Here is a 21,473-nt window from a genome sequence, read left to right as displayed (position 1 = left end):
AAGTTCAAAACGATGCTAGAAAGTGTAGGCTGCATCTATGTGAGAAATAATGACAAACCATTGATGTTAGGCCATTGCATGTTTTCATGTTAATTTGGATGTGGGATTTATAGCCTACCAGTCTAATTTGAGTGTTTGAACTTGTAACACAGCTGCATGAATTTCTAACACAGCTGCATGGGATTTGTCGGATCATAGTAGGTTGCAACGAGCCGTTTGTGGATATGACAGCTCGAACGCAGTTCCACCTCCGACACCACCAAAACAACCAATATGCCGATGTCAATCTGATTTAATCCAGTCCTAGGTCACACTGGCTAATTTGCTGTGGTGGAGTTCAGATGGTATTGTCTTGTCACGGAGGACTCACATTGGCTGGAAATCATGGCCCAGCCTCTCCTCCATGTGTGAGGATGCTCTGAAATGAAATGGCTTTTTAATCGTTTCACAAAAGTAACAGTAATTAAGATGTTATGCAACAACTTAAGAAGAGAGGTACACACAAACACATACACTCACACAGGGCTGAGGGAAAATATAAGCAGAGTGAGTCGCTAGGTTTAATTATCTGGTTTAAGATGGAATCTAAAAGGCTATCTAAAGAAAAGTGTTGGTTAATTACATATCAGTGGGAGGTACGGTGGACTGGAAGGGTAAAACATATTGAGGTCTATAAAAAAAGTATAATTAACAATAGAAGAAAGGGGTTGAGAGGGTGTGGAAGGTTGGTTTGGGATGGGGGGATGGGTTGGAGGGTAGCAAGGGCATCATCAGGAAGACCGGAAACTGTCAAGGGCATGTCACTAGAGCCTCTCTGATCCTATCCCCTTTGGCCTTATCAGAATACTTCTCATTTCACTTTGCGATCCATTTGTAGTTTACTCTCTGCATATTCTGTCTCTATTTTATTATTAAGGAGAATATTCCTTTAGAATGTGAACTTACATTATGCTGTCTTTTTTTCTGCTACAGTGAGATATCTCAGAGTGACTGCACCAGGTACATAAGAAACCATGCATTCCTCTCTCTCCACAGCCTGACTGAGATGTAAGTGTCACACACACACATACACACACACCATATTACAGAATTTTCCTCTCCCAGTTCTGAAGGTTTTAATTGGTGAGATAACGTTTTGTTCCATTGAAGGCTTTGTATTTGACTGTGTTTACATTTTCTTAGAATGTGTCTCCTACCCTAATAAGTTACTGTAATAGACTGTGGTTTGTTTGAGGATTTTGTTGTGGGTTTTTGAACTTTTTTCAAAATCCATTTGTCTGGATTGAACACAACAATTCATGCAGAATATTACTTATTTACTTAATCCTCTTCATTCCTCTACAGAATATTACTGTAACAAAAAAATGTACACGTATGATTCACAAGTGCACTTATCATGAGTAAAAATATGTTACTTGATTGGGATGTTGGAAATCAGTGTTAAAGTTTTCTAAATAAATGTTTATTGTGATGCTTTCTTTTATTCCTTAGACAGATACAGAACATCAGAAATCTGATCAGTATAGAGAAGGGGGCCTTCACTGATCTGCCCAAGCTGAGATACCTGTAAGCTTTTATGGCAATATTATTGTTAGTTACCATACTACTGTAATTCCAGCTACAACAACTCAGTTTGTCAATATTCCATTTTGGCATTTTGTTTACTTGATGAAATGCTGTCACAGCTTTGTAACACACACACATTTCACCCACTTTTTAAAAAACCTCTTTCCCCCTCTTCTCTCTCTTCCAGGAGTATCTGTAACACAGGAATTATACACTTTCCAGACTTCTCCACCATCTCCTCCCTGGTCATACTGGAGTACTTCTTCCTGTACGTATCCAGAACCTAAAACTCGATGACATAATATTATAAACTGTGTGGTTCAAATCAAATCAAATTTTATTTGTCACATGCGCCGAATACAATTACACTGAAATACAATTACACTGAAATACTTACTACTTACCAACAACGCAGTTTTAAGAAAATACCTTAAAAAAGTAAGAAAAACAAATAATTAAATAGCAGTAGTAAATTACAATAGCGGGTGCTATATACAGGGGGTACCGGTACAGAGTTAATGTGTCAATGTGCGGGGGCGCCGGTGTCGAGGTAGTTGAGGTAATTATGTAAATGCAGGTAGGGTTATTAACCTCTAGCGACGAGCAATCCCGTTTCCGGGAGCGTAATCATAGCCTCAAGCATATTACCATAACGCAACGTTTCCTATTCATGAAAATCGCAAATGAAATGAAATAAATATATTCAAACACAAGCTTAGCCTTTTGTTAACAACACAGTCATCTCAGATTTTCAAAATATGCATTACAGCCAAAGCTAGACAAGCATTTGTGTAAGTTTAGCATGGCATAATGCTATGCTAGGCTGTGCTGGCAGCAGGCAACATTTTCACAAAAATAAGAAAAGCAACCAAATTAAATCATTTACCTTTGAAGAACTTCGGATGTTTTCAATGAGGAGACTCTCAGTTAGATAGCAAATGTGCCTTTTTTCCAAAAATAATATTTTTGTTCATCCTGCTTGGCTGAGAAATCGACAGAAAAATACTTCAACTATAATGCATTAGCATAACGCAACTTTTTCTATTCATGAAAATCGCAAATGAAATGAAATAAATATATTGAAACACAAGCTTGGCCTTTTGTTAACAACACTGTCATCTCAGATTTTCAAAATATGCTTTTCAACCAAAGCTACACAAGCATTTGTGTAAGAGTATTGATAGCCTAGCATAGCATTAAGCCTAGCATTCAGCAGGCAACATTTTCACAAAAACAAGAAAAGCATTCAAATAAAATCATTTACCTTTGAAGAACTTCGGATGTTTTCACTGAGGAGACTCTCAGTTAGATAGCAAATGTTCATTTTTTCCACAAATATTATTTGTGCAGGAGAAATCGCTCCGTTTTGTTCATCACGTTTGGCTAAGAAAAAACCCCGAAAATTCAGTCATTACAACGCCGAACTTTTTTCCAAATTAACTCCATAATATCGACAGAAACATGGCAAACGTTGTTTAGAATCAATCCTCAAGGTGTTTTTCACGTATCTATTCGATGATAAGTCATTCGTGGCAGTTGGGTTTCTCCTCTGAACCAAATGGAAAAATACACGCAGCTGGAGATTACGCAATAATTGCAACGGAGGACACCAAGCGAGCACCTGGTAAATGTAGTCTCTTATGGTCAATCTTCCAATGATATGCCTACAAATACATCACAATGCTGCAGACACCTTGGGGAAACGACAGAAAGTGTAGGCTCATTCCTTGCGCATTCATAGCTATATAAGGAGACATTGGAACACAGCGCCTTCAAAATCTGGGGCATTTCCTGTTTGAAATTTCATCTTGGTTTCGCCTGTAGCATCAGTTCTGTGGCACTCACAGATAATATCTTTGCAGTTTTGGAAACGTCAGAGTGTTTTCTTTCCAAAGCTGTCAATTATATGCATAGTCGAGCATCTTTTCGTGACAAAATATCTTGTTTAAAACGGGAACGTTTTTTTTATCCAAAAATTAAAAGAGCGCCCCCTATATCGAAGAAGTTAAAGTGGCTATCCATAGATGATAACAGAGAGTAGCAGCAGTGTATCGGGGGTGCAAATAGTCTGGTTTAGCCATTTGATTAGCTGTTCAGGAGTGTTATGGCTTGGGGGTAGAAGCCTCTTGGACCTAGACTTGACGCTCCAGTATTGCTTGCCGTGCGGTAGCAGAGAGAAGAGTCTATGACTAGAGAGAACAGTCTATGACTAGGGTGGCTGGAGTCTTTGACCATTTTTAGGGCCTTCATTTGACACCGCCTGGTATAGAGGACCTGGATGGCAGGGAGCTTGGCCCTGGTGATGTACTGGGCCGTAAGCACTACCCTCTATAGAGCCTTGCGGTCGGAGGCCGAGCAGTTGCCATACCAGGCAGTGATGCAACCCGTCAGGATGCTGTCGATGGTGCAGCTGTAAGGATCTGAGGACACATGCCAAATCTCCTGAAGGGGAATAGGTTTTGTCGTGCGCTCTTGACAACTGTCTTGGTGTGCTTAGACTGTTAGTTTGTTCATGATGTGGATGCCAAGGAACTTGAAGCTCTCAACCTGCTCCACTACAGCCCCGTCGATGAGAATGGGGGCGTGCTCGGTCCTCCTTTTCCTGTGGTCCACAATCATATCCTTTGTCTTGATCACTTTGAGGGAGAGGTTGTTGTCCTTGCACCACACGGTCAGGTCTTTGACCTCCCTATAGGCTGTCTCATCGTTGTCGGTGATCAGGCCTACCACTGTTGTGTCATCAGCAAATGTAATGATGGTGTTTGAGTTGTGGCTGGCCGTGCAGTCATGAGTGAACAGGGAGTACAGGAGGGAACTGAGCAGGCACCCCTGAGGGGCCCCCGTGTTGAGGACCAGCATGGCAGATGTGTTGTTACCTACCCTTACCACCTGGGTGCGGCCTGTCAGGAAGTCCAGGATCCAGTTGCAGAGGGAAGTGTTTAGTTCCAGGGTCCTTAGTTTAGTGATGAGCTTTGAGGCACTATGGTGTTGAACGCTGAGCTGTAGTCAATGAATAGCATTCTCACACAGGTGTTCCTTTTGTCCAGGTGGGAAAAGGCACGTCTGTGCTAGAAAAACAGTCCTGTAGTTTAGCATCTGCTTCATCTGACCACTTTTTTTATAGACCGAGTCACTGGTGCTTCCTGCTTTAATTTTTGCTTGTAATCAGGAGGATAGCGTTATGGTCAGATTTGCCAAATGGAGGGCGAGGGAGAGCTTTGTACGCGTCTCAGTGTGTGGAGTAAAAGTGTCTAGATTTTTTTCCCCTCAGGTTGCACATTTAACATGCTGATGGAAATTCGGTAAAACTGATTTAAATTTCCCTGCATTGAAGTCACCGGCCACTAGTAGCGCCGCCTCTGGATGAGCGTTTTCCTGTTTGCTTATGGCGGAATACAGCGCATTGAGTGTGAGAAAAACTTTGAGACTTACTTAGATACCGTGCATCAGCTGTTGTTTACATAAATGCATAGGCCCCCGCCCCGTGTCTTACCAGAGGCTGCTGTTCTGTCTTGCTGATAGAGTGTATAACCCGCCAGCTGTATGTTCTTAATGTTCGAGCCCTGAATGCTGATTGGCTAACAGCCATGGTATATCAGGCCATATACCATGCCATATACCACACCTCCTCGGGCCTTATTGCTTAAATATACAATGATAACATAGCTATACCCATTTTAAGATCATATACACTCAACCCCAGTTGTATGTGACTACTATTCTAATTATTTTCACTGAAAAGGAACTGACCCTGGTCTTTGTGATGACATCCTGTGGCCAGGGAATGATATTTAGTATCTCTTCTCTTCTCTTTGCTTCTTTCCGCTCTTCTCGTCACTCTTCTCTCTTCACTCGTCTCTCTTCTCCTCTTCTCTCCTTTACTCTTCTCTTCTATCCTTTCCTCTTCTCTCCTATCCCTGCTCTCCTATTCTTTCCTCTTCTCTTCTCTCCTATCCCTGCTCTCCTATCCTTTACTCTTCTCTTCTCTCCTATCCCTGCTCTCCTATCCTTTCCTCTTCTCTTCTCTCCTATCCCTGCTCTCCTATCCTTTTCTCTTCTCTTCTCTCCTATCCTTTACTCTTCTCTCCTATCCCTGCTCTCCTATCCTTTACTCTTCTCTTCTCTCCTATCCCTGCTCTCCTTTCCTTTTCTCTTCTCTTTATGACATGTTTCCTTATAATGCTGTTCACCACTGTAGAACCTCAAGAGTGGGAGGAGTGTCCATTTTTGTTCATGAACATTTTCATTTATTTGTATTGTTGACCTCGCACTTGCATCTGACATTGGTGTTGAATCTCTTTTCATAGAAATTCCCTCCTGTTCATTTTTTGGTTGATAAAAATGTGGTATTGGATGCATCTATCGGCCACACGATTCTGACATTGGTAGTTTCATTCATATCTTTGGATCAACCTTGGATTTGATTATTCATGGAGATACAAATGTGTTTTCTTTTGGGTGATTACAACATAAATGTATTTAAAAGTGAGAACCACTCACTAACATCTGACATTTGAAATACTTTATACTCCAGCTATCTGACCAGATCATCTGCCACCCTTATTGATAATATTTTAACAAATTCTTTAAATAATGTGGCTAATGCAGGTATGCTTTAAACTGACATTTCTGACCACTTTTAAAATGTCCACTTCTCATTGGTAGCTGGAAATTAACAGATGTGAATGATTAGTAGCATTTAATGTGGAATATGTTTGAGGATGTCAGGCTACCCTGTATCACGCACTCCTATCATCCATTACACACACCAACCTTCCCTCGTCACGCGCATCAGCGATATTGGACTCACTAATCACCTGTTCATTACCTCCCCTATATTTGTCAGTTCCCCAGCTCTGATCCCCAGCTCTGTTCCCTGCTCTGTTCCCTGCTCTGATCCCTGCTCTGATCCCTGCTCTGTTCCCTGCTCTGTTCCCTGCTCTGTTCCCTGCTCTGTTCCCTGCTCTGATCCCTGCTCTGTTCCCTGCTCTGATCCCTGCTCTGATCCCTGCTCTGATCCCTGCTCTGTTCCCTGCTCTGTTCCCTGCTCTGTTCCCTGCTCTGTTCCCTGCTCTGTTCCCTGCTCTGATCCCTGCTCTGATCCCTGCTCTGATCCCTGCTCTGTTCCCTGCTCTGATCCCCGCTGCTGCATTGATTGTCTTTTGTTTGTGTTATTAGCTTGCTGACGCTGTTCCTGCTGACGCTTCTTTTCTCTCCCCTCCTTTCCTCTTCTCTCCTATCCTCTCTTCTCTCCCTGGGGTGGCAGGGTAGCCTAGTGGTTAGAGCGTTGGACTAGTAACCGAAAGGTTGCAAGTTCGAATCCCCGAGCTGACAAGGTACAAATCTGTCGTTCTGCCTCTGAACAGGCAGTTAACCCACTGTTCCTAGGCTGTCATTGAAAATAAGAATTTGTTCTTAACTGACTTGCCTAGTGAAATAAAGGTAAAATTAAAAAAATATATATATGTCCTCTCCTATCCTCTTCTCTTCTATCCTCTTCTCTTCTCCCCTATCCTCTTCTCTTCTTCTGTGTGCAGTGAGCTGGGAGACAACATGCAGCTCCACAGTATACCTGCCAATGCCTTTCAAGGGATCACAGAGGAGAGTGTGTACATGTGAGTATGAGTCCAATAGTATTACTTATTTGGAGCCATACTCCAAACAGCCATACTATAGGATATCCAATTTTTGTGAGAAAATGAATACATTTCTTAGATTTCATTTTGTCTCACCACGTGTTCAGATCAGTGATGAGAAAAAGATCTCATCTGGGTGTTTAATGTAAGAATTGTTTCACTGCTGATTTAATTCAATCTCATCTAATTGATTGCGGTAACCATGATAATTTTCATCAAATCCAGGGTTTAGGACAGCACTTGTGAATTATGTTTTTCAATCCATTACTGCTGTATGTAAGCAATTGGAAATCGGTCAAGCTGATAACAACCAATTGAAATTAAGTGTGAAAATGTTTCTTTCAGGAAAATTATAAAAAATGGATTCAAAGAAATCAAGTCGCACGCTTTCAACGGAACAAAGCTGGATAAACTGTATGTAATTCCTCTCAAACAATGAACCTCTTCTTCCGCTTCCTGCTTAGTTTCAGTTCTTACAATGAAGTGCCTGAACACACAAACACGTGCAAGCACTCACACAACATCTAAACAGGAGCTGCTCTTGTGGTTTTTGCTAAGCCTTGGTTGCTGTTACTTCAGAGATGTGTCAAAGGCTTGGTTAATCAAAGAAACTCGATGTACCAGTAAAATAACATCTTGGAAGACACAACATTGAGTGGGTGCCATGTTGTTTACTTTACCCTGTGCCACGCTGTGGCGGCGGGATGCAACATCTTGATCTCGCCAGAATCGCTTTCAATGAGTCTAAACATTCATTTACTGAACACAAATAGAAACGCAACATGCAACAATTTCGAAGATTTTACTGAGTTACAGTTCATAGAAGGAAAACGATCAATTTAAATAAATTCATTAGGCCCTAATCTATGAATTTCGGTCATCAGCCCAGCCACTGGGAGCCAGGGATTGTCTCTAAATTACATTCTCTGAAAATGAGTCATAAACCAATCCCTACCCATGCATCGTGGAAGAAAGACCTCTGTGTGTACTACTGTGACTAATTGGAAAAGGGTTTTGTCCAACATATAATTTTCCTCAAGAAACCCCAACCACCAAATGATACATTACAATGTTGCCCATATAACTTACTGCACACCATGCAAACTATTCAAGGTGAAAGCCAGACAATCCCCAAATTGCTCACTGTACCCTCAGGGGGCTCCTGGCAATTTTTTCATATGGTCTGTGAGTGCCCAGGGGTTTTACGTTTCTGTGGTTGTGTTTCATCCGGTCTCATTGACATAATGGTTAGAAATGTTCACCATCTATTTTATTGTCAAATGAGGACATGACTTTAGACCTATCTGTCAAACAGCAACGTATTTGGCTGGCTGGGTTAACAACAGCCAAAAAGATGATAGCTTCACGTTGGCAGGCTCCTCATTCTTTAAGCAGACAGCAGTGGCTGTTATCATTCATGGACATTATAAACATGGAAATATCTGTAGGACGCATACATGGGGTGAGTGAAAGAAACATATTTTCTCTTTCATCAACTTATGACTCTGTAAAAACACTGCTGTTTTTTCTGTCTTGTGTACCTAATTGAAAATAATAAAAACGATCACAAAAACATGAGTCTAAACAAACAAAGCTTAGTAGAGCTGAGGATCTGTCGGGCATCCATAGAAAAACTACTAGGTTTTAGAGAAGAGAAAACAAAAGGGTCAAACATCAGAATACAAAAGCAAAACACCCATATTCCACTCATTTATTGCAAGTATATAACTTCCATTGTGATAAAGACAAACATGATTTAATACTATGTGTATCATGTGATGGTTTTCTCGTGTAGGATTCTGAAAGACAACAGGTATCTGAGGAACATTCATGAAGATGCCTTTGAAGGAGCATCAGGGCCAACTGTGCTGTAAGTGAATACTTCCTTAGAGAACTCTTATGTAACATTCACCTTCAATACAGTCCATTCCTATAACATAATCATCCCACTGCACAGATGTCAATTCAACGTCTATTCCATGTTGGTTCCACATCATTTCATCGAAATGACGTGGAAACAACGTGATTCAACCAGGACTACAGGAAACGGAGGGCTGAGCACAGCCCCATTCACATCAACGGGGCTGTAGTGGAGCGGGTCAAGAGCTTCAAATACCTCAGTGTCCAGATCACTAAGGATCTATCATGGTCCACACACACCAACACAGTCGTGAAGAGGGCATGACACCGCCTCTTCCCCCTAAAGATGCTGAAAAGATTTGGCATGTGTCCTCAGATCCACAAAAAGTATTGAAGCTGCACCGTTGAGAGCATCTTGACTGGCTGTATCACCGCTTGGTATGGCAACTACTTGGCATCAAACTGCAAGGCGCTAGAGGGTATTGTGTACATTGTAGTACATCACTGGGGCCGAGCTCCCTGCAATTCAGGACCTCGATACCAGGAGGTGTCAGAGGAAGGCCCTAAAAATTGTCAGACTCCAGCCACCCAAGTCATAGACTGTTCACTCTGCTACCGCACAGCAAGCGGTACCGATGCACCTAGTCTGGAACCAACAGGACCCTGAACAGCTTCTACCCCCAAGCCATAAGACTGCTAAATAGTTAGGTAAATAGTTAACGAAATAACCTACCTGGACTTTCTGCATTGACCCTTTTTGCGCAAACCTTTTTTGACCCCTGGTACCATTTGTACTGGTATCCTTTGTACTGGTATCCTTTGTACTGGTACCCTTTGTACTGGTACCCTTTGTACTGGTACCCTTTGTACTGGTACCCTTTGTACTGGTATCCTTTGTACTGGTATCCTTTGTACTGGTACCCTTTGTACTGGTACCCTTTGCATATAGCCAAGTTATCGTATAGCCAACTCATTGTGTATCTACAGTATTATTACTTTTATTATTATTATTATTATGTGTTATCTTCTTTCACTCTGCATTGTTGGGAAGGGCACGTAAGTAAGCATTTCACTGTTAGTCCACACCTGTTGTTTACGAAGCATGTGACAAGTAAAAATGTATTTTATTTGTGTGCCCGGTGGGATTCTTCCTGCCACACTGACCTCTATGGAGCCCCAGTATTTCCTATTTCCCCATCTATAACTGGAAATGTCAAAGATACACATTAGTTATACAGTACATGTAAAGATTACATGGACACTAAATGTGACTACTGAGACCTGTTATCATAGAGACCTTGTGGTTTATGCTGTGTTATACAACGGGTGGGTCTAATCCTGATTGGAGAGGTTTCTTAATTATTATTCATTAAAAAGTTAAATAAAACAAGTTTGATGCTTGTTAACAAAAGCATGCTGTAATCTATACTGAACAAAAATATAAACGCAACATGTAAAATGTTGTTCCCATGTTTCATAAAATAAAAGATCCCAGAAAAGGCCCATCTGCAGGTCGAAAAATTGCACCGGAAGAAATGGCAGCAGTTTTACAGGCGCCCAACCAATTGTGCTGTTGTGTGTTTTTTCCCGCGTTATTTGTAACTTATTTTGTACATAATATTTCTGCAACCGTATCTTATGGCAAAAAAGAGCTTCTAGATATCAGGACAGCGATCACTCACCTCGGATTAGACAAAGAGCTTCTAGATATCAGGACAGCGATCACTCACCTCGGATTAGACAAAGAGCTTCTGATATCAGGACAGCGATCACTCATCTCAGATTAGAAAAAGAGCTTCTGATATCAGGACAGTGATCACTCGCCTCGGATTAGACAAAGATTTTTTTCTTCAACAAGCAAGACGCACAAGACACTCTCCAAACACCCGACAGGGCCAACATCCCCGTTATTTGCAAGAGGAAACGACGCAGGTACAGAGGACAAAGAGCCGGATGCCTGGTCAGGACCCGGGAAAGGCGAGAGGGAAAGCCTCCGTTACTGTCGATACTACTCGCCAACGTGCAATCATTGGACAATAAACAAGACGGGGTACGATCACGAATATCCTACCAACGGGACATCAAAAACTGTAATATCCTATGTTTTACGGAGTCGTGGATGGATATTCAGCTAGCGGGATATATGTTGCACCGGCAAGATAGAACAGAACACTCCGGTAAGACGTCTGTGCATATTTGTAAACAACAACTGGTGCACGAAATCTAAGGAACTCTCTAGATTTTGCTCCCCTGAAGTAGAGTATATTGTGATTGCAGGCCAAACTACTTGCCTAGAGAGTTTTCATTTATACTTTTCGTGGCAGTTTATTTACCACTATAGACAGACGTTGGCATTAAGCCCGCACTCAGTCAGCTGTATAAGGAAATAAGCAAACAGGAAACCACTCACCCAGAGGCGGTGCTCCTAGTGGCCGGAGACTTTAATGCAGGGAAACGCAAATCAGTTCTACCAAATTTCTATCAACATGTTAAATGTGCAACCAGAGGGAAAAAAATTATAGATCTCCTGTACTCCACACACTGGCTTTATCAATAAGTGCATCGAGTACATCGTCCCCACAGTGACTGCATGTACCCCAACCAGAAACCATGAATTGCAGGAAACATTCGCACTGAGCTAAAAGAGGAGAGCTGCCTCTTTCAAGGTGCGGGACTCTAACCCGGAAGCTTACAAGAAATCCTGCTATGCCCTGCAACGAACCATCAAACAGGGAAAGGATCAATACAGGGCTAAGATTGAATCATACCACACCAGCTCCGACGCTCGTCTTACGTGGCAGGGCTTGCAAACTATTACAGACTACAAAGGGAAGCACAGCCGCAAGCTGCCCAGTGACATGAGCCTACCAGGCAAGCTAAATCAATTCTATGCTCGCTTAGAGGCAAGCAACACTGAGGCATGCATGAGAGCATCAGCTGTTCCTGATGACTGTGTGATCACGCTCTCCGTAGCCGACGAGTAAGACCTTTAAACAGGTCAACATACACAAGGCTGTGGGGCCAGACGGATTACCAGGACGTGTGCTCCGGGCATGTGCTGACCAACTGGCAGGTGTCTTCACTGACATTTTCAATGTGTCCCTGATTGAGTCTGTAATACCAACATGTTTCAAGCAGACCCCCATAGTCCCTGTGCCCAAGAGCACAAAGGCAACCTGCCTAAATGACTACAGACCCGTAGCACTCCTGTCCGTAGCCATGAAGTGCTTTGAAAGTGCTTTGGTAATGGCTCACATCAACACCATTATCCCAGAAACCCTAGACCCACTCCAATTTGCATACCGCCCAAACAGATCCACAGATGATGCAATTTCTATTGCACTCCACACTACTCTTTCCCACCTGGACAAAAGGAACACTTATGTGAGAATGCTATTCATTGTCTACAGCTCAGCGTTCAACACCATAGTGCCCTCAAAGCTCATCACTAAGCTAAGGATGGGACTAAACACCTCCCTCTGCAACTGGATCCTGGACTTCCTGACGGGTCGCCCCCAGGTGGTGAGGGTAGGTAGCAACACATCTGCCACGCTGATCCTCAACACTGGAGCCCCCCAGGGGTGCGTGCTCAGTCCCCTATTGTACTTGCTGTTCACCCACGACTGCATGGCCAGGCACGACTCCAACACCATCATTAAGTTTGCAGACGACACAACAGTGGTAGGCCTGATCACCAACAACAACGAGACAGCCTATAGGAAGGAGGTCAGAGACCTGGCCGGGTGGTGCCAGAATAACAACCTATCCCTCAACGTAACCAAGACTAAGGAGATGATTGTGGACTACAGGACAAGGACTGAGCACACCCCCATTCTCATCAACGGGGCTGTAATGGAGCAGGTTGAGGGCTTCAAGTTCCTTGTTGTCCACATCAACAACAAACTAGAATGGTCCAAACACACCAAGACAGTCGTGATAAGGGCACGACAAAGCCTATTCCACCTCAAGAAACTAAAAATATTTGGCATGGGTCCTAAGATCCTCAAAAGGTTCTACAGCTGCAACATCAAGAGCATCCTGACTGGTTGCATCACTGCCTGGTACGGCAATTGCTCGGCCTCTGACCGCAAGGCACTACAGAGGGTAGTGCGTACGGCCCAGTACATCGCTGGGGCTAAGCTGCTTGCCATCCAGGACCTCTACACCAGGCGGTGTCAGAGGAATGCCCTACAAATTGTCAAAGACCCCAGCCACAGACTGTTCTCTACTACCGCATGGCAAGCCGCACCGGAGTGCCAAGTCTAGGACAAAAAGGCTTCAACAGTTTTACCCCCAAGCCATAAGATGCCTGAACAGGTAATCAAATGGCTACCCGGACTATTTGCATTGTGTCCCACCCACCACCCGCCAACCACTCTTTTACGCTACTGCTACTCTCTGTTCATCATATTTGCATAGTCACTTTAACCATATCTACATGTACATACTACCTCAGCCTGACTAACCGCTGTCTGTATGTAGCCTCGCTACTTTTATAGCCTCGCTACTGTATATAGCCTGTCTTTTTACTGTTGTTTTATTTTTTTACCTACCTATTGTTCACCTAATACCTTTTTTGCACTATTGGTTAGAGCCTGTAAGTAAGCATTTCACTGTAAGGTCTAAACCGATTGTATTCGGCGCACGTGACAAATAAACTTTGATTTGATTTGAATGATAACAAAGGGAACACAGCTGAGGGATTGCACTTGAACAGATCAGCTTTAATATTGAAGATATACTGAACACAAATATAAATGCAACATGTAAAGTGTTGGTCCCATGTTTCATGAGCTGAAATAAATTATCCCCGAAAATTTTCCATATGCACAAAAAACTTTGACACAAATTTGTTTACATCCCTGCTAGTGAGCATTTCTTCTTTGACAAGATAATCCATCCACCTGACAGATGTGGCATATCAAGAAGCTGATTCAACAGCATGATCATTACACAGGTGCACCTTGTGCTGGGGTCACTAAAAGGCCACTAAAATGTGTAGTTTTGGCACACAACACAATGCCACAGATGTCTCAAGTTGAGGGAGTTTGCAATTGGCATACTGACTGCAGGAATGTCCGCCAGAGCTGTTGCCAGAGAATTTAATGTTAATTTCTCTACCATAAGCCGCCTCTAACATCGTTTGGCAGTACGTCCAACCGGCCTCACAACCGCAGACCAAGTGTAACCATGCCAGCCCAGGACCTCCACATCCTGCTTCTTCTCCTGTTAGGATCGTCTGAGACCAGCCACCCGGACAGCTGATGAAACTGTGGGTTTGCAGAACCAAAGAATGTCTGCACAAACAGTCAGAAACCATCTCAGGGAAGCTCATCTGCATGCTCATCATCCTCACTGGGATCTTGACCTGACTGCAGTTCTGCGTCGTAACCGAATTCAGTGGGCAAATGCTCACTGTGACCAACAGATGCATATCTGTATTCCCAGTCATGTGAAATTCATAGGTTTGGGCCTAATGAATTGATTTCAATTGACAGATTTTCTTATATGAACTGTAACTCTTTGAAATTGTTGCATGTTGTGTTTATATTTTTGTTCAGTGTATATACACAATTTGGCGGCCAGGTCTCCTGTATTTGTTAGATTGTAATGGTATCTTGTCTTGTTGTATTGTTTGTTTGCATCCTGCTTAACATTGTTAAAAACAAAAGTGTAAAAATGTGTTAAGGTGAAAGTTTAGGGTTAGGTCTTGGGGGTAGGTAGCCCGAGCGGCTAAGGAGTTGGGCCTGTAGCCGAAAGGTCGCCTTCTGGATTCCCGGGCTAGGCGCTTGGGAAAAAAGGGAGAAATTGATCCATCAACTGGAGAGCTGCTGGGTTCATATCCTAATAATAATCCCCTACCATTGGGCTCTTGAGCAAGGTCTTTAACCACACAACATGCTCTCCATCCAGGGGTGCTGCACTGCAGCTTTACCCTGTGCTACTCTCAACTGTGTGATGTGTGGGAGGGGTTGAGAAATGAAGAGAGCAGAAGATAGTTTTTCATTGTTCGCTGTAACTATGGACAATAAAGTTATATTGTAATAGGTAGGAAAAAATGTGTCAACATTTGACTTGGGTGTTTCCTGTATCTTGTGTGTGTTGCCCAGTGACGTCTCCTCCACAGCTCTCGACACACTCCCCCGTCGAGGCTTGGAACATTTAAAGGTCCTGATTGCCCGTTCTACCCCCTACCTGAAGACTCTACCTCCTCTAGAAAGCCTCCTAGAGCTGGAGGTGGCAGAGATGACTTACCCCAGCCACTGCTGTGCCTTTCACACCTGGCAACGCAAAGACAAGTAGGTACACATCCATAAATATTTCTAAAACTAAAAGCATTGTATTTGGGACAAATCATTCACTAAACCCTAAACCTCAACTAAATATTGTAATAAATAATGTGAAAATTTAGCAAGTTGGGGTGACCAAACTGCTTGGAGTGTAAACTGTCATGGTCAAAACATGTTGATACACCAGTAGCTAAGATCGGGAGAAGTCTGTCCATAATAAAGCCTTTTAAACAACACCATCAACAAGGCAGGTCCTACAGGCCCTAGTTTTGTCGCACCTGCACTACTCTTCAGACGTGTGGTCAGGTGCCACAAAGAGAGACTTCGAAAAAATTACAATTGGTTCAGAACTGGGCAGCACGGCTGTCCCTTAAATGTACATGGAGAGCTAGTATGAATAATAAACATGTAAATCTCTCATGGTGGAGGATGGATTGAGTTTATCACTACCAGTTGTAGCGATCACACCGATGATTGAGTTAAATACTTTATAAACTACACACGCTGAAAACAAAACTTCTGCAGCACAGCACACACAAACTGTCGCGCCACCCAAGAGCCCCTCCCCAAACAGCTGAACGAGCTGTCTTTATTTCCTCCTTCCTTACTGCTGATGCGCTCTTAAAGTGGCAGCGCACGGTGAAGGCTCCGTGCAGGATTTCGCCACACAGTTATTGTAAGAAGTGTTGACATGCTGAATGCACCGAGGTGTCTGTCTAAATTACTAGCACACAGCTCAGACACCCATGCATACCCCACAAGACATGCCACCAAAGGCCTCTACACAATCCCCAAGTCAAGAACAGACTATGGGAGGTGCATAGTACTACATAGAGCCATGGTTACATGGAACTCTGTTCCACATCAGGTAACTAATGCAAGCAGTAGAATCAGATTTTTTAAAAACATCTTATGGAACAGCAGGGACTGAAGAGACACACACAGGCTGAGACACACATACACATGATAAGACACGCACGTACACATGGCTGTTGTAATGTATTCGGAAGTCGGAAGTTTACGTACACCTTAGCCAAATACATTTAAACTCAGTTTTTCACTATTCCTGACATTTAATCCTAGTAAACATTCCCTGCATTAGGTCAGTTAGGATCACCACTTTATTTTCCACTTTATTTTAAGAATGTGAAATGTCAGAATAATAGTAGAAAGAATGATTTATTTCAGCTTTTATTTTTTTTTCACATTCCCAGTGGGTCAGAAGTTTACATACACTCAATTAGTATTTGGTAGCATTGCCTTTAAATGGTTTAACTTGGGTAAAACGTTTCGGGTAGCCTTCCACAAGCTTCCCACAATAAGTTGGGTGAATTTTGGCCCATTCTTCCTGGCAGAGCTGGTGTAACTGAGTCAGGTTTGTAGGCCTCCTTGCTCGCACACGCTTTTTCAGTTCTGCCAACAAATGTTCTATAGGATTGAGGTCAGGGCTTTGTAATGGCCACTCCAATACCTTCACTTTGTTGTCACAACTTCGGAAGTATGCATGGGGTCATTGTCCAGTCTTCCCCATTTGCGACCAAGCTTTAACTTCCTGACTGATGTCTTGAGATGTTGCTTCAATATATCCACATAATTTTCTTGCCTCGTGATGCCATCTATTTGGTGAAGTGCACCAGTCCCTCCTGCAGCAAAGCACCCCCACTACATGATGCTGCCACCCCTGTGCTTCACGGTTGGGATCGTGTTCTTCGGGCTTGCAAGCCTCCCCCTTTTTCCTCCAAACAACGATGGTGATTATGGCCAAACAGTTCTATTTTTGTTTCATCAGACCAGCGGTCATTTCTCCCAAAAATACGATCTTTGTCCCCATGTGCAGTTGCATACCGTAGTCTGTCTTTTTTTGGGCGGTTTTGGAGCAGTGGCTTCTTCCTTTCTGAGCAGCCTTTCAGGTTATGTCGATATAGGACTCGTTTTACTGTGGATATAGATACCTTTGTACCCGTTTCCTCCAGTATCTTCACAAGGTCCTTTGCTGTTGTTCTAGGATTGATTTGCACTTTTCGCACCAAAGTATGTTAATCTCTAGGAGACAGAGCGCATCTCCTACCTGAGCGGTATGACGGCTGCGTGGTCCCATGGTGTTTATACTTGCGCACTATTGTTTGTACAGATGAATGTGGTACCTTCAGGCGTTTGGAAATTGCTCCCAAGGATGAACCAGACTTGTGGAGGTCTACAATTTTTTTCCTGGGGTCTTGGCTGATTTCTTTTGATTTTCCCATGATGTCAAGCAAAGAGGCACAGAGTTTGAAGGTAGGCCTTGAAATACCTCCACAGGTACACCTTAAATTGACTCAAATGATGTAAATTAGCCTGTCAGAAGCTTCTAAAGCCATGTCATAATTTTCTGGAATTTCCCAAGCTGTTTAAAGCCACAGTTAACTTAGTGTATGTAAACTTCTGACCCACTGGAATTGTGATACAGTGAATGATAAGTGAAATAATCTGTCTGTTAACAATTGTTGGAAAAAGTACCTGTGTCATGCACAAAGTAGATGTCCTAACTGACTTGCCAAAACTATAGTTTGTTAATTAACAAGAAATGTGTGAAGTGGTTGAAAAATGAGTTTTAATGACTCCAACCTAAGTGTATGTAAACTTCCGATTTCAACTGTATGTGATAGTTGTCATGGCAATTTCCTGTATTACCAAATGAGGAGAGTTACAAACCACACACCAGTCAGAGTTATACTTAAACTTCATCTTTAATAATATGAGCTTTACAATAGCCCTTTGACTTTCAACAACTCACTATCTATAATGAATTGTTGAGAGTCCCAACATAATGGCAACAGATCTTTTATAGCAAAGATACACCCCTCTCAATTTACAGTGAGGGAAATAAGTATTTGATCACCTGCTGACTTTGTACATTTGCCCACTGTCAAAGAAATGCTCAGTCTATAATTTTAATGGTAGGTTTATTTGAACAGTGAGAGACAGAATAACAACAAAATCCAGAAAAATGCATGTCAAAAATGTTATAAATTGATTTGCATTTTAATGAGGGAAATAAGTATTTGACCCCCACTCAATCAGAAAGATTTCTGTCTCCCAGGTGTCTTTTATACAGGTAACGAGCTGAGATTAGGAACACACTCTTAAAGGAGTGCTCCTAATCGCAGCGTGTTACCTGTATAAAAGACACCTGTCCACAGAAGCAATCAATCAATCAGATTCCAAACTCTCCACCATGGCCAAGACCAAAGAGCTCTCCAAGGATGTCAGGGACAAGATTGTAGACCTACACAATGCTGGAATGGGCTAGAAGACCATCGCCAAGCAGCTTGGTGAGAAGGTGACAACAGTTGGTGCGATTATTCGCAAATGGAAGAAACACAAAAGAACTGTCAATCTCCCTCGGCCTGGGGCTCCATGCAAGATCTCACCTCGTGGAGTTGCAATGATCATGAGAACTGTGAGGAATCAGCCCAGGACTACACAGGAGGAGCTTGCCAATGATATCAAGGCAGCTGGGACCATAGTCACCAAGAAAACAATTGGTAACACACTACGCAGTGAAGGACTGAAATCATGCGGCGCCCGCAAGGTCCCGCTGCTCAAGAAAGCACATATACATGCCCATCTGAAGTTTGCCAATGAACATCTGAATGATTCAGAGGACAACTGGGTAAAAGTGTTGTGGTCAGGTGAGACCAAAATGGAGCTCTTTGGCATCAACTCAATTCGCCGTGTTTGGAGGAGGAGCAATGCTGCCTATGACCCCAAGAACACCATCCCCACCGTCAAACATGGAGGTGGAAACATTATGCTTTGGGGGTGTTTTTCTGCTAAGGGGGACATGACAACTTCACCGCATCAAAGGGACGATGGACGGGCCATGTACCTTCAAATCCTGGGTGAGAACCTCCTTCCCTCAGCCAGGGCATTAAAAATGGGTCGTGGATGGGTATTCCAGCATGACAATGACCCAAAACACACGACCAAGGCAACAAAGGAGTGGCTCAAGAAGAAGAAAATGAAGGTCCTGGAGTGGCCTAGCCAGTCTCCAGACCTTAATCCCATAGAAAATCTGTGGAGGGAGCTGAAGGTTCAAGTTGCCAAACGTCAGCCTCAAACCCTTAATGACTTGGAGAAGATCTGCAAAGGAGTGGGACAAAATCCCCCTGAGATGTGTGCAAACCTGGTGGCCAACTACAAGAAACATCTGACCTCTGATTGCCAACAAGGGTTTTGCCATCAAGTACTAAGTCATGTTTTGCAGAGGGGTCAAATATTTATTTCTCTCATTAAAATGCAAATCAATTTATAACATTTTTTTAGTTGTAATTCTGTCTCTCACTGTTCAAAAAAACCTTATTATAGACTGATCATTTCTTTGTCAGTGGGCAAACGTACAAAATCAGCAGGGGATCAAATACTTTTTTCCCTCACTGTACGTGAAAGACCACAGATCTTAGGAACTCTTCACAAAGGGCCTTTTACTTGAGAAAGGAGTATCCCTTAGCCAGATTGCATTCGCTATAAATTATCTCTCAGTTTGGTCTCTAAAACGAGGTTCTAATCTCGTTCCTGGTACTTCATAGTACCAAAACATTACCTCATCCAAGCCATAACTCAATTGTCAACGCTATATACTCCCATCTCAAGTAAACCCCCTCTTCTCCCCACTCCTGGACAAGCTCACTGAGGGGAGTGACTTAATTAATTGGTTCCCCCCTCACGCCATCCCTTCACATGGTTTAACAGATACATTCACATGTGAAGCAGCGTAGCCTAGTGGTTAGAGCGTTGGACTAGTAACCGGAAGGTTGCAAGTTCAAACCCCCGAGCTGACAAGGTACAAATCTGTCGTTCTGCCCCTGAACAGGCAGTTAACCCACTGTTCCCAGGCCGTCATTGAAAATAAGAATTTGTTCTTAACTGACTTGCCTGGTTAAATAAAGGCAAAAAAAAAAAAAAGGCAGGGTTCCATCCTGTCCTCTTCCCTTTCTGATATTCTGCATAGCACCAGAGACATGTAAAAGACAAGACTGACCTCTCCCCTCTCTGGGCCCCAAATGACTGAGCCCCAGCTTAGAAAAAAGTGCAACTGCCAACACTATAGTCCAAAAGGATACATTCTAATGACAAGTATCTCGCATATTAGATGAATAAAACATCTTATTTATCCATGTCACCCAACTAATTCTGATTCCTCCGCCACATAGTGGAGTGAGGGAACACACTAAATGTATTGGGAAATGTCATGTAATATTTTAAATTGTATATAGCTGCCTTAATGTTGCTGGACCCCAGGAAGAGTAGCTGCTGCCGTGGCAGTAGCTAATGCGGATCCTTAATAAATACAAATACACATAGGTGCTCATCACAGGTAAACAAAAAGGTTGACACTCAAGGATCTACTCTACTAACCTTTTCTCTTTATCCATCCAAAGGGAAAAAGTTGTCCTTGCACTCTCTCCGACCCTCAGAAGGCTGTGCGATGACGATGATGAAATCATGTAAGACAATATTTCCACCATGTATCAGGGGAAAGTTTCAGGCTTTCGAAATGTTTTTCCCTTGATTGACCATTTTCTTTTTGGGGTGGCGGTCTCTACCTCCTACACCTAACGTTGAGCAAATCCATGTTGTCTTCCCCTTTTCTACAGGGACCACTCGGCAGACAATGTGACAGACCTGTACGACATCAACCTCCAATACCCAGACCTGCAGCTGAGCCTGTGTCCTGGACCCTTCCAGTGCACCCCGGAGTCCGACGCCTTCAACCCCTGTGAGGATCTGCTGGGATACTCCTTCCTCCGTTCAGTCACCTGGCTCATCGCTGTATTCGCTGTGGCCGGGAACATGGTCGTGCTGGTCGTACTGATAATCAGGTAAAGGGAGAGAAAAGAGATTTAGGATTAACTAGTGGTCAATGTCATAGACCTGCATGTCTCTGGACAAGTGTGCTGATAATGCCAACCATCTTTGTCAGGGATAGATTCCAAACCAATTGAATTGGAATGAATGGTTTGTAATCCATTTAATTCTACAGGAAAGAATGTGCTCAACTCTTATCCTCTTGCGTAAACTGACCATGTGGTCTACTAAGAAATGTTGCTTGAATAAGAAAATATCATTAAAACAATGCTTT

The 21,473-nt window shown here is 42.9% G+C and overlaps 1 protein-coding gene across 1 annotated transcript in view; it reads left to right on the top strand.

Annotated features, from left to right (window-relative positions):
* Positions 1 to 21,473, top strand: part of LOC115144381 (lutropin-choriogonadotropic hormone receptor-like) — a 35,905-nt gene that overhangs the window by 11,025 nt on the left and 3,407 nt on the right. Inside the window, exons 3-11 of the mRNA XM_065002568.1 lie at positions 973 to 1,047; positions 1,492 to 1,566; positions 1,754 to 1,834; positions 7,104 to 7,181; positions 7,548 to 7,616; positions 8,998 to 9,072; positions 15,173 to 15,361; positions 20,773 to 20,838; positions 20,989 to 21,213. Of these exons, the coding sequence (XP_064858640.1) occupies positions 973 to 1,047; positions 1,492 to 1,566; positions 1,754 to 1,834; positions 7,104 to 7,181; positions 7,548 to 7,616; positions 8,998 to 9,072; positions 15,173 to 15,361; positions 20,773 to 20,838; positions 20,989 to 21,213 (933 nt within the window). The remainder of the gene's footprint in view (positions 1 to 972; positions 1,048 to 1,491; positions 1,567 to 1,753; positions 1,835 to 7,103; positions 7,182 to 7,547; positions 7,617 to 8,997; positions 9,073 to 15,172; positions 15,362 to 20,772; positions 20,839 to 20,988; positions 21,214 to 21,473) is intronic.

Source organism: Oncorhynchus nerka, linkage group LG16, assembly GCF_034236695.1.
Source record: "Oncorhynchus nerka isolate Pitt River linkage group LG16, Oner_Uvic_2.0, whole genome shotgun sequence".
Taxonomy (NCBI): domain Eukaryota; kingdom Metazoa; phylum Chordata; class Actinopteri; order Salmoniformes; family Salmonidae; genus Oncorhynchus; species Oncorhynchus nerka.
The sequence above is the reverse complement of the archived record's forward strand: the minus strand, read 5'-3'. Positions and strand labels throughout refer to the sequence as shown.